Raw genomic sequence first — 12,434 nt, 5'->3', positions numbered from 1 at the left:
CTATCGAGCTCTCAATTTAAGTTTGTTTGATTATTTAAAACTTTTAGTTGTTTGATTAGTTATTAAGTTTGTTAATTTAAACTTATTTATTTTATTTTATTATTTATTTAGTATATTGATAGGAGTTTTATTAATAAATATGGATCGTGGACATTATTCATAAATATTATTCACGAATATTAACGAGCTGAATATATATATATATATATATATATATATATATATATATAGTTTAATAAATTATTTAAATTTATTTGTTTAATTAATATTATATATATTAAACGAATATAAATAATTTCTGAACACTAAATTTATTCCTAAATACTTAATTTATTTACCGTCCTAATCGAACATTCCCCAATATTACTGCATCTCAACATTGTGGGACAGTGCAGGAGGAACGGTATCGATTTCATCTTTCACAGTAGTAATCTCAGTGTTCCCCACGAACTGACATAGATAATTTAGGATCGAGAAATGGTATGCGGAGTGAAAAAACAACACGAAAGTCTCAGCGAATGACTCATCCATCCTACGTGGGAAAAAAATAAAACAGCGAGAAATTCTTTTCCTCTTTCCTGTGTCGCCACTTTCTTCTCGTGGAGATCTCTCTCCCCTTTCTCATGTCGCCGCCGCTCTTGTCACCTAGGGTTTACTCTACTTGCCGCTGCGACGCATGAAACCCTCCTTCGCTTTCCCCGTGAAGGTCTCTTCCCTGTGTCGCCGCCCTGCTGCCGCTGCGACGCGACCAAGCCACTCCGTGACCATCCATTTCCGAGCAGGTTCGAGATTTCCAAGTGTTGATCTCCTCCTTGGAAGGACGTAAGTGATCCTAAAGACTCCCTGGGTCTTCTCTGTCTCGTCCCTTTCCCCTTCTTTGTCATCCAATTTGTTGGCCGCCTCTGGGAGTGACGAAGTTAAACAAGGGATGAAGTCTTGTGTCGTTTTTTACAGATGTATGCTGTGTTTTACAGATTTTTAAGCTGGCAATTCTTAGTCTTGCATTTCTTGTATTTATTTGCCTTTGTTTTTTCCTTGCTATGATTTATCTTCTTTCTGCTCTGTATCAGGTTGTACCCATGTCATTTCTTTGTGACTATGGTCAAATTTAATGACTAGCTTACATATTTAGTGACCATATCTTCTTATACAGAGTGATCACATTTTTTTGTCCTGCATCACAGAGCATATGATATTAGAGAAATGAAACTATAAATTGCTGATATGGTCAGATTTGTTGATATTCATATGTTATTAGAGAAATGATATGTTATGCATCACTTTACCAGCTGACTTATCGTTTACTAATAACTTTTTTGTTTGAATTTAGGTTGTAAAATTGTTATGGAGCAAGAACTATTAATTGAGGGTGATTTCCAAGTGTTGGGTGATTCGTCAAGCTCAAATGGAGTTGATATTCCACAAATTGGGATGTGTTTTTCAGCTGAAGAAGAAGTTCGTGATTTTTACAAATCCTATGCCCAAGGTCTTGGTTTTGGTATTTCAAAGTTGGGTTCCAAAAAAGGAGATGATGGTCAGCTGAAGTATTTTTTGTTCGGATGCTCTAAAAATGGTAAGACTGCACCTAGAGTGAAAAATTCCTTTTATCCTAGACCTTGTAGCAAAACAGATTGCAAGGCAAGAATTAATATTACAATTCAGAATGATGGATTATGTGTCATTACTAGTATTCAACTTGAACACAATCATGCATTAAGTCCAAGGAAGTCAAGACATTTTAGATGTAATAAAGTCTTAGATTCCCAAACTAAGAGAAAATTAGAGTTGAATGATCAAGCGGGAATAACTTTGAGTAAGAGTTTTCATTCTTTTATTGTTGAAGCTGGTGGCTATGAAAATTTGCCGTTTGATGAGAGAAAGTGTAGAAATTATGTGGCTGAAGCACGAAGATTAAGGCTTGGGAATGGTGATGCAGAAGCCTTGAATAATTACTTTTGTCGTATGCAAAGTAGAAATTCAAATTTCTTTTATGTGATTGACGTAGATGAAGATTCTCGAATAAGAAATATATTTTGGGCTGATGCAAGATCTAGGGTTCCATATGATTCTTTTTCTGATGTCATTACATTTGATACTACATATCTTACAAATAGTTATGATATGCCATTTGCTCCGTTTGTTGGAGTAAATCATCATGGTGAATCCATATTACTTGGCTGTGGTTTGATATCTAAAGAAGATTCTGAAACTTTCATTTGGTTATTTAAATCATGGTTGACATGCATGAGAGGACGAGCTCCACGAGCTATTATTACGGATCAATGCAAAGCCATGGAAATTACAATTCTTGAGGTATTTCCAGACTTGCATCATCGTTTATGTCTTTGGCATATTATGAAAAAACTTCCAGCCAAGTTTAGTAGTCATGTCAACTATAAGTTGATAAAGAGGAACTTGAAAAATATTGTTTACAATTCTATGACATCTGAAGAATGTGATAGCAACTGGAAAAAATTGATCGAAGACTTTAACTTGGAGAAAAATGATTGGCTGAATTCTTTATATGAAATTCGTCATAAGTGGATGCCTGTATATGTGAAAGATAAATTTTGGGCAGGGATGTCGACAAGTCAAAGAAGTGAAAGTATGAATGCATTTTTTGATGATTATGTTCATTTGAAAATAACTTTGAAGCAGTTTATTGAACAATATGACAATGCTTTGAAAAGCAAGATTGAAAAGGAAGATAATTCTGATTTTGCATCTTTCAATTCAATCATTCCAGTTATTAGTGGCAATCCAATTGAAAAGCAGTTTCAAAGTGTTTACACTAACAAAATATTCAAGTTGTTTCAAGATGAACCGCGAGGTTTGATGTTTTGTAACACTTCATTTGTGAAGCAAGAAGGGGCAACGCTCTTTTTTGAGGTGATGGAAACTATATATGGGAAAGAGGGAGCAACTCCAAAAAATATTTCTTTTTTGGTACAATATAATGAGTTACAATGTCAAATAAAGTGTTTGTGTCGTCTCTTTGAGTTTCGTGGAATTATGTGTAGACATATAATATATGTTCTGGTGAAAAGAAATGTCACTATAGTTCCAGAAAATTATATATTAGAACGATGGCGCAAAGACATTAAACGTGGATATCAAGGAATCACTAATATTTATGATGATTCTTGTCATCATGCAGAGGAACAACAAAGATCTAATAATCTTCATCCATTGTTACAGGAAGTGGGGCAGCTTGGGTCAAAAACTGATGAAAGGTGCATTGTTTTAACAGGGATATTGAAAGAAGCAAAAAAAAAAGTATGGATATAAATACTGGTGATTCATTGGATGGTTATCAGGACAACAATAAAATACATGAGGAATCAAGATATGAAAGCAAACAATTTCACAGTCCTCTAAAAGTAAGGTCTCGTGGGCGTCCACCGACAAAACGAAAACAATCCAAAATTGAGCAAATTGTGAAAAAGGCGAAGACAAAGTCTCAGAAAAAGGTTTGGTTGTATATTTGGTGAAATTTTCTTTTGGTGCTATGTTTTGGTGATAATTGATTTTACTTTTTTTTTTGTTAATATTGAACATAAGAACATCTATTTACAGAGTTCTACAGTTGATAAAAAGCAAGATGAATTATCAAATTTGAATTCTCTATATATGATCGATGATTAGTCCAGTCAAAATGTAAGTTAGACATATAATTTTTTTTAATTTAGAATTTATCATTTTATATTTCATGTGTATATACGGGTACTATTTTTAGAATTTAGAATGTAAGTTAGAATTCTCTATATATGATCGATGATTAATCCAGTTCATTTGATAATATTTGTTGTTCTTTTTGGTAATGTACATGTATCATTTTGGAAATAATATGATGTTAAAATCATGGAGTCCACGGGTACTATTTTTCTAGCTACCTTTTATCATAAAGTTCTTAGTTCTAGCTACTTTTTTTCCAGCTACCATTTTCCAGTTACAATTGATACTACTTGTTCTTTTTGGTGATGTAAATGTATCATTTTGGAAATAATATGATGTTAAAATCATGGAGTCCACGGGTACTATTTTTCCAGCTACTTTTTATCAGAAAGTTCTTAGTTCCAACTACTTTTTTCCAGCTACAATTGATAATACTTGTTCTTCTTAGTTCTGGATTTCTATATAGACCTAAATAAAGTCCTGCATTTTGTTTGATTGCTCTTTTCATAATCCTCAGCTATGTTAATTCAAGTTGTGCAAGTCTCTAAGATTTTGATTGGTTTATATGCAAATTTGTTTTAAGCTGAATTTATCAAATATTTCTTTTATACTGTCTGACTTTCTTGACCCTTTCTGATTCGTTCATTACTGGAACAATTGCTTAGGTTATAGGGCATCTGGCAGAACACCTCTCAGCTGGGAGACAAGAAAGATTATAATGTTGGCCTTCTCAAGGGTTCTAAGGCTTATGTTGGCACTTGTACTAGGTTCTTTTTTAATTGAAGATTGTAATGCAATTGAAATATTGTAATGCAAAAGCCAATTAGTACTGGGTTCTAAAGTTTTAATATAATGCACTTCAGCAAAGTACTGGGTTCTAAAGTTTTAATGTAATGCACTTCAGTAAAAGACATTATGTTGTTGATTTAGTTATTTTTGGACTCTTTATGCAAAAGCCAAGTAGTGTAACTGACATTTGGAATTATTTATGCAAAAGACATCATTTATTGTATGTTTTACCTCATTTATGTATGTTCTACCTGATTTACAGTTTGAAACTTCATACAAGTGAGTCGCGATATGATCCTCAGTTTGACAACATTGGGAGAAAAAGGTAGGACCAATAGAATACTAAAAAAAGAGAAACAAATGGAACAACAAGTTTTATATAGGAGCTCATTAATCAATTACTTTGTTTATGTATTACTTGAACCACAAAAGTACACGTAACAAGGTAGCAGATGTGGCATACAAGGAGACAAATAACTAACAAGTGTTAGCAAAGAGTAAATTTTATGTGGTTTCCTTTAAGCTTCCAATGAAATGCTAAGCATTGATAAGCGGTGCTTCAATAGGCAACCAATCCAGCATAGTAGAAGCTCAAGCCAAGAGTAATGTGCCTCCACATAACTTCTCGCTGCAGATTAGGACAATCATGCTGATCATCTGTATGATCACAATCTCTGGGTATCCATGGAAGCCCCACCCACTGGTGTCTCTTCCTTGACCTTTCTCTGTTTGAGCCTGTCACCCATGTGCATCAACGTTGGAACCAAATCATGTGAACAAGCCAACTGTCTCTCTTGAGGATTGCAATTGCACATTTGCTTCAATGGTTACGATTGCAATCATGTTTAAAATGCAAGTATTAAACACAATAGAAACAAATTCCCTACTTCAACTAGTAGTCAAGTGAAACCAAAATATGACGACCTTGGTTGAAACAAGCAAGTGAAATCTCCATATCAAGCCATAGCCAAGTTAGAATTTAAAAAGTTAATAGAAGTTTTGCTCCTTATAGCAAATTACATCAACCATCTCATAATCATCACAATCCAAGTAAACACAACTACAGCGATAGCAACTCTAAACTTCCTATTCAATGAACATATTTCATCACTTAATTTCATAGTAACAGAGTTGTTCACATTCTCCTGGAGACTAATGCAATCAACTGTACTTTCGATGTACATATTAGATTTCTTCAATTCACTAATCTCCATCTGTAATTTGTTGTTATCCCTTTTCAGATCATTAATAATTGTCTTAGTTCTCTCTGTCAATTCTGAGTCATGCCATAAAAAGAAGCCACATCCCCTTTCCTGAATATTGAATAATCTTAATTAGAACTCAATATTTTAAAAACATATAAATATAATTGGTTTTGAAACAATTTTATATAAAGAAAACTTACTCTAAATTTTGGACATGAAAAAAATCGTCTTCCTGGATTGGTTTCCTTCCATGATGTCCAAAGATTAGCTCTTAACCCACAATAACATAATATATGGGGAGTTTCACCTTGTGCATCACTCATGCGTCTTTGAGTGAACGATGATGAAGAGCCAGTAGACATAAATATTTGTTCCTTTGTCCTGCAAATTTTTTCTTATCAGTTAATGTAAATTATATCAAAAAAGTAAAGATTTTAAGGCTAATTTAAACTAAATGAAAGCATAAATTTAAACTTAATGAAATAGTTTACTGTAGGTAAGTCATCTGAGAAAACACGCACAGGGAAGAATAAAAGCCTGTAAGCTATAGCAGAACTAATGCCATGCAAAAAATTGATGGAATCCTCACCAAACTATGGAAATGGAAGTGCCACAACCAGTGTCGAAAGAACAAGAACAGTACTGATGAAGACTATAATAAAATGATAATAAAGCTAATTTATAGTTTTAAAAATGATCAACAGACCTAATTGAAAGTTCCAGCAATTTATAGTTTCATTTCTCTAATAACATATGCTCTGTGATGCAGGACAAAAAAAATGTGATCACTCTGTATAAGAAGATATGGTCACTAAATCTGTAAGCTAGTCATTAAATCTGACCATAGTCACAAAGAAATGACATGGGTACAACCTGATACAGAGCAGAAAGAAGATAAATCATAGCAAGGAAAAACACAAAGGCAAATAAATACAAGAAATGCAAGACTAAGAATTGCCAGCTTAAAAATCTGTAAAACACAGCATACATCTGCAAAAAACGACACAAGACTTCATCCCTTGTTTAACTTCGTCACTCCCAAAGGCGGCCAACAAATTGGATGACAAAGAAGGGGAAAGGGACGAGACAGAGAAGGCCCAGGAAGTCTTTGGGATCACTTACGTCCTTCCAAGGAGGAGATTAACACTTGGAAATCTCGAACCCGCTCAGAAATGGATGGTCGCGGAGTGGCTAGGTCACGTCGCAGCGGCAGCAGGGCGGCGACACAGGGAAGAGACCTTCACGGGGAAAGCGAAGGAGGGTTTCGTGCGTCGCAACGGCAAGTAGAGTAAACCCTAGGTGACAAGAGCGGCGGCGACATGAGAAAGGGGAGAGAGATCTCCACGAGAAGAAAGTGGCGACACAGGAAAGAGGAAAAGAATTTCTCGCTATTTTATTTTTTTTTCCACGTAGGATGGATGAGTCATTCGCTGAGGCTTTCGTGTTGTTTTTTTTACTCCGCATATCATTTCTCTTTAGGATCGATTGGCAGTGGGCACAGAAATCTCACAAATTACCTCACCCTGTATACATTACGAGCGTTATCCTCATGATTTATTTTTTGATATTTAATTGGACTAAAATGACGAATTCACCTTTTGCCACGGTAATAGATCCAGTAATCTTGATTACTCTTACATTTGATTGGGTATAATGTAATGTAACTTGTAATGTAATCAAATTTATAATGTAATATAATGTAATCTTGATTACATTACTACGTTTGGTAATGTAATATATGTAATCTTTGATTACAAAGATGATTACATTTTTTTGTTTGATGTCTATTATTTTTTATAAACAATGTAATTCGTAATATTATTAAATGATAAAAATATCCTGGACCTCTATCGACGACCGTCGCACCTCTGTCGGAGCTTGCAGCAACCAGTGGTCGCCGCCGTTAGCCTCCTCCGCCGGCCGCCGCCATCGACAACCGCTGACCATCGCCGGTCGCCGGCAATCGGCGACAATGACAACCGGCGGCGGCCAGAGGTGGCTGGCGGCGACGACGGGGGGCGGCGGTGATCACGGGCGATCAACGGTGGTCGTGGGCGGCGGCGGGGGGCGGTGGGGGTCGCCGACAGTGGTCGTTGGCGGTGGACGACGACGGCACCCGACGGTGGTCGCCGGCGACGATCGGCGGGGGTCGCCGTCAATGACCGACGGTGGCCGCCGTCACCGTCGACGACCGGTGGTGGCCGCCGTCAACGACCGGTGGTGGCCGCCGGCGACGGACGGCGGCGGTGGTCACCGGCGGCGATCGCATGTGGCGGCGAGCAACGGGCACGGGTGGCGACGAGCGGCGGCCCCGGGTGGCGCCGAGCGGCAGCCGCGGTGGACTAGAGGTATATTTGACATTTAAATTTTGGTTAAATGGTGACCTCGTAATATAATCGGATTACATAGTATTTATTTTGTAATCCAGATTACAAAACTTCATTACCTTTTGTAATCTAGATTACATTACATTACAAGTTTAAAATTAAACCAAATAAAATAATCAACCTTGTAATGTAATCCTAATTACAATACAAGACAGATTACACCCTACCAAATGTAATCTTAATACCGTCTTCGGTCCGGCCCAAATTCGGTGCTGATTCAACATTTTTAAATACAGTCTTGGGTAACCTCTGCGGCTTTCTGCCCAGAATGTTCCTTTCTTCCGGCTGGCTCCCGGCATCACTCCGCCTTTTGCTTTGCCCCTTTCATCGCCAATGGAAACCACGCGGAGTTCCAAAAGCAGCTCAGAACTCCGGCTGGAGAATCCCTTCTCCCTCAAGGTTGCACAGGTCTTCACGGGGTTTGGCATCGGCTGTGGGGTCGGCATAGGCGTCGGCCGACCTATATATCTAGGTAACGCCATGCTTCCCTATGCTATCCCACCGTTCTTGCTGATGGATCCGAGAAGGTTTTTAGAGGCAAAGTTCGGTCTATCGTCCGCCACCTGCGATGGATCGGGTGCTGTTCGATCCCCTAGGGGTTTGATTCGGCTGTGGTGTTGTTTTTTTTTTGTCAATGTCTTTGTTTGGGGAAATTCTCGAAGTTTCTATCCGCATTGGGTTTTTTCATGATTCCAAACTGTGTTATTTTGTTGATTTCCTATCGTTACCATCATGATTCAGCGGTTTTATCTACTTATTTTCACATTTTTATGAAGTTCTGGGTGTGCATGAGTGAAGGTGAGGTCTTTGATGATAACAGACGTCTGAGCCTGGGATTCGAGCTGTTAGAATATGATGGTTTTTTTTCCTTGAAAAAGGCTCTGAGATTTAAGTTCACAAAAAAATGGTTAGCCTGATGCAGTGAGAATTACATAACTAACTCCATTTGAATGCCGTGGGTTATTCTCAGTTTGTAAAGTGATTCTAGTCTTAGCTTACTGATGGACTGCGTATATATGTGGAGTCCTGTTTATATATTGAGTTTGGAGGGAATGATGACCCTACTGATGTTAATGAGTACCTACGAATCACATTGTTCATCATCAGTGCTTTTCTAGCAATATTAATGTCGACAAGCAAACTTTTGCAGGTGCAATACCGGCAATTCAGCATGTCTTGACGGCTGCTAGAGGTGCAACCGATGCTTTTTCTGGAGTTGGAAGACACATTAATAGTTCTGTAAGGACAGTCCATAAATTGTTGTGCATGCAGACTCTTTTCTAACAAACTATATTGATTTCTGCTCTGTTCTGTTAGCTGAGGAAGTTGGGCTTGAAGAACATTGAAGTTGGTGTTGGTTGCGGAGTTGGTGTAGGACATGGCTTTGGTGTTGGTATGTGTCTTATCAGCGTTCTTTGCAATAAGAACTTTAAAAGTAGGTTGTGTTTCTTCTGTTAATTGATATAGTTTTGGTATATCATAGTTGCTATCAGATCTTCCTATTGTTGACAATTTTGTAGGAGATGTTAATTTCCAACTGAACTATGTATCTAGTTCTTTAATTCTCTGTTAGATATATCAATCCCGATCTTCACCTTCTGACATGACCTTGAGATTCTAGAGAAATTGGATTGATAGTAGAGTTTGTCTTTTTAATTATTTTGAGGCACAAACTTCTTTAATTTCTCAGGAAAAAGGGAAAACACCTGGTCACTGTTTCTAAAAGACAATTCTTTATAATAATATTGCCTTTCCATCCTTTCATGATCAAAATAGTATTCCTGCCACTTATTTTTAGATGGATGGTTTGAATATCAGAAAATGGTCAATGTATCTTTTTGTTGTTTCCATTTAAGGGATTCATTGAAACCTAAAGTTTATGAAAATCCATCATTGTTTTTTGTTGTTTCCAAATAAGGGATTCATTCAGACCTAAAGTTTATGAAAATAGCAGTAATTGTTTATTTATCTTGTGGCAGGACTTGCCTTGAAGCCTGGAATGGTTAACCGGATCCAGAATAGTTTTGGGGTATCGGCTAATATTTCTATGATTATATATTTTGCATTTTGGCGCTAATATTTCTTGCTTTGAAAGCAACTCATGTTCTCAGGAAGTGCTTGAGAAGGTTATGATAAATGTAGGAAGTATGCCCGTCTTAGCTTCTATCCAAGGCGCCATCTCTGGACCTGGTAAAAGCAAGGTGAACACCCTAAGTGGAACTCCTGCCGGGAATGCAGAAGTCTCGAGTGACAAGGTGTCAGATTTAAAGTTTGGAAATACTTATACAGGACCTACTGAAGAAGTTATGCATAATTCATATGCATCCAAAGAGCAGGTACCAGAAAGATCAATTACAAGTCACACTGAAAGGGTGATCAACAATTTCTTGCAGGATCCCCTTTTCAAGGATTCTGAGATGAAAGTTAATGAAATGGTAACCTGCCTACAATTTAGCAAATCCTTGCTGTTTTCACACATTTTATTTGCCAGTTTATTGTAAATTGAATGGATTTTGGAGTAAAAAATTTGGCATTTGCCAATTGAACATTTTTGTAGTCCAGTTGTTGAATAACCTGTTAAAAACTCCCACAAATTTAAGCATTGCTCAGGCACTAACTTTTCTTCATCTTCAGGTTGGAAATTTGCACTTGGAAAACAATGTGCTTGAAGTGGTAAGTAACTGTCTCTTCTTCTTTTAAGCCTCTTTATCGCTTGCTAAATAGTCAGAGACTCCCCTGCACACTTATTAATTGTGAATTGTTGTATATGTGTATGTTTCTTTTTATGATTAATAACGATAAACTAATTTAATAATAATAAAATAAAATAAAATTTATTTAAATATCGGTATAATTTTATATATATCAGCTGCTGACCCACCAGAGAGTCATTGAAGAGTTGATCGAGGAGAATCAGAGACTGCAACAGATACTCGAGGAGGATTTGAAAATTCCACCTTCCAAACTACAAATCAAGCGTGGCAATAAAGCAAATGATCATTACCCATGTTCCGACTGTTTTGAATGCCGAAGGAGAAGACAAAAGACAAGAAGTTAGGAAATACATGAGATTTTGCATGGACAAGGTCTCGCCGTTTTACCACTCACCGTGCCTCGGGGAAATAATGTGGTTTTCATTATTATTTGTTATAATCTAGATATCAACCTCTTGCTATGGGATTAATCTCGGAGATAATTGGTATGATCTTACGAAGATTTTTAATAAACTATTAAGATGAATTAAAAAGTATATATGTATCTTAGTGGATGGTCAGTGCCATAAGTTTTTTAAACTTCTCAATTGTAATGTGCCCCGTGTGAGATTTGGATTCTCATCAGAGCTCGGGGCAACAATGTTGTTATTTTTTTTACGAACTGACTATTTATAGAGATGATTAACTTGATTCTATGAAAATTTTTCACTAGCCATTAAGATAAATCGATAAGTATTTACGGTTGTCCATCTGGAGTGGTTAATGTTCTTAGATTTGTCATTCTACTAAAGAAAAATAACCTAGAATGTGTCGTAATTGTGATTCAAACTTTAGATATTTGATTAATTGCTAACCATTGCACTATTAGTTTATCATCGGTCCTAGCGCAACAGTCCTTATCTAGTCTCATAGAAATTTTCTATTGGCCACCAATGTAAATAAGGAAATGTTTGTAGAGAATCATCAAGTGACTAGCATTTTCAGAATTGTTATTTTATGGAAGAAAAATTTTTAGAATATAAAAGAGTTGTTATTTCATAGGAGAAAATTTTTTACAATATGTCACCGTTAGGATTCAATCATTAAATATTTAATTAATTATTTGAAAAACTTAACCGCGGTAGTATTGTCAGGGGCAACGATAATTTACTAAAGGGCGCACTGGAAAATCTGAATTTACCAAAAGACGTACACTACTTTGGTATTTACCAAAGAGCACACTTTTTTAAAAGTATTTCCTATTTTACCCTCCTGATAATTTGACTTTTTCTACTGTTTTTCTTTTCTTCATTATATTTCTCTCACTTCTCTCTCTCCTCTGTCGGCAGAATATAGTAATAACATTAGTCAATTTTTAATCACATTTTAATACATTTGAAGAAGCCAAAATAGAGTTTCGGTCAAAACCCACTGATGGACCTAGAGAGCTCCGATTGCACTCATTTCAGTTTCTATGGATTTCTAAAATTACAAGGAGTTCAAATATGGTGTACATTATTTATTTTGGCTTTTTATAGATGTTAACAAGCAAAATCAAAGAATCGGCATAAAAGTCCACGTTGGCATGATATGGAATCATATCAGGCCCAACGTGGGCCTGATATCATTCCATATCAAGCCCAACGTGGGCATGATTTGCGTCCATATCAGGCCCAATGTGGACT

The 12,434-nt window shown here is 36.5% G+C and overlaps 2 protein-coding genes across 3 annotated transcripts; both read left to right on the top strand.

Annotated features, from left to right (window-relative positions):
• Positions 1-676: 676 nt before the first annotated feature.
• Positions 677-3,645, top strand: LOC122011187 (protein FAR-RED IMPAIRED RESPONSE 1-like). The gene is made up of 5 exons (XM_042567599.1): positions 677-782; positions 1,331-2,830; positions 3,158-3,276; positions 3,318-3,470; positions 3,577-3,645. The coding sequence occupies exons 1-5, from the start codon at positions 677-679 to the stop codon at positions 3,643-3,645; spliced, it is 1,947 nt and encodes a 648-aa protein (XP_042423533.1).
• Positions 3,646-8,309: 4,664 nt separating this feature from the next.
• LOC122010066 lies at positions 8,310-11,463 on the top strand. Of its 2 annotated transcripts, none has more exons than XM_042566441.1 (7): positions 8,310-8,528; positions 9,207-9,295; positions 9,374-9,449; positions 10,036-10,085; positions 10,168-10,491; positions 10,691-10,729; positions 10,926-11,463. In XM_042566441.1, the coding sequence occupies exons 1-7, from the start codon at positions 8,390-8,392 to the stop codon at positions 11,112-11,114; spliced, it is 906 nt and encodes a 301-aa protein (XP_042422375.1). In that variant the 5' UTR covers positions 8,310-8,389; the 3' UTR covers positions 11,115-11,463. The 2 variants fall into 2 exon arrangements, with proteins under 2 accessions (XP_042422375.1, XP_042422376.1); XM_042566442.1 differs by lacking the exon at positions 8,310-8,528 and adding an exon at positions 8,545-8,654.
• Positions 11,464-12,434: the final 971 nt, after the last annotated feature.

Source organism: Zingiber officinale, chromosome 8A, assembly GCF_018446385.1.
Source record: "Zingiber officinale cultivar Zhangliang chromosome 8A, Zo_v1.1, whole genome shotgun sequence".
In the NCBI taxonomy this organism is placed as follows: domain Eukaryota; kingdom Viridiplantae; phylum Streptophyta; class Magnoliopsida; order Zingiberales; family Zingiberaceae; genus Zingiber; species Zingiber officinale.
Note: the sequence above shows the minus strand (reverse complement) of the source record. Positions and strands in the feature narration are given on the sequence as shown.

Bases quoted from the DNA above. Each gene is read 5' to 3' on its own strand.
- LOC122011187 (XM_042567599.1), top strand. From the start codon at position 677: ATGAAACCCTCCTTCGCTTTCCCCGTGAAGGTCTCTTCCCTGTGTCGC. The intron at 2,831-3,157 runs GTTTGATGTTTT...GTCATCATGCAG, and splicing joins GTTTCAAGATGAACCGCGAG to AGGAACAACAAAGATCTAAT. The intron at 3,471-3,576 runs GTTTGGTTGTAT...ATCTATTTACAG, and splicing joins AGACAAAGTCTCAGAAAAAG to AGTTCTACAGTTGATAAAAA.
- LOC122010066 (XM_042566441.1), top strand. From the start codon at position 8,390: ATGGAAACCACGCGGAGTTCCAAAAGCAGCTCAGAACTCCGGCTGGAG. The intron at 9,296-9,373 runs GTAAGGACAGTC...CTGTTCTGTTAG, and splicing joins GAAGACACATTAATAGTTCT to CTGAGGAAGTTGGGCTTGAA. The intron at 9,450-10,035 runs GTATGTGTCTTA...ATCTTGTGGCAG, and splicing joins AGGACATGGCTTTGGTGTTG to GACTTGCCTTGAAGCCTGGA.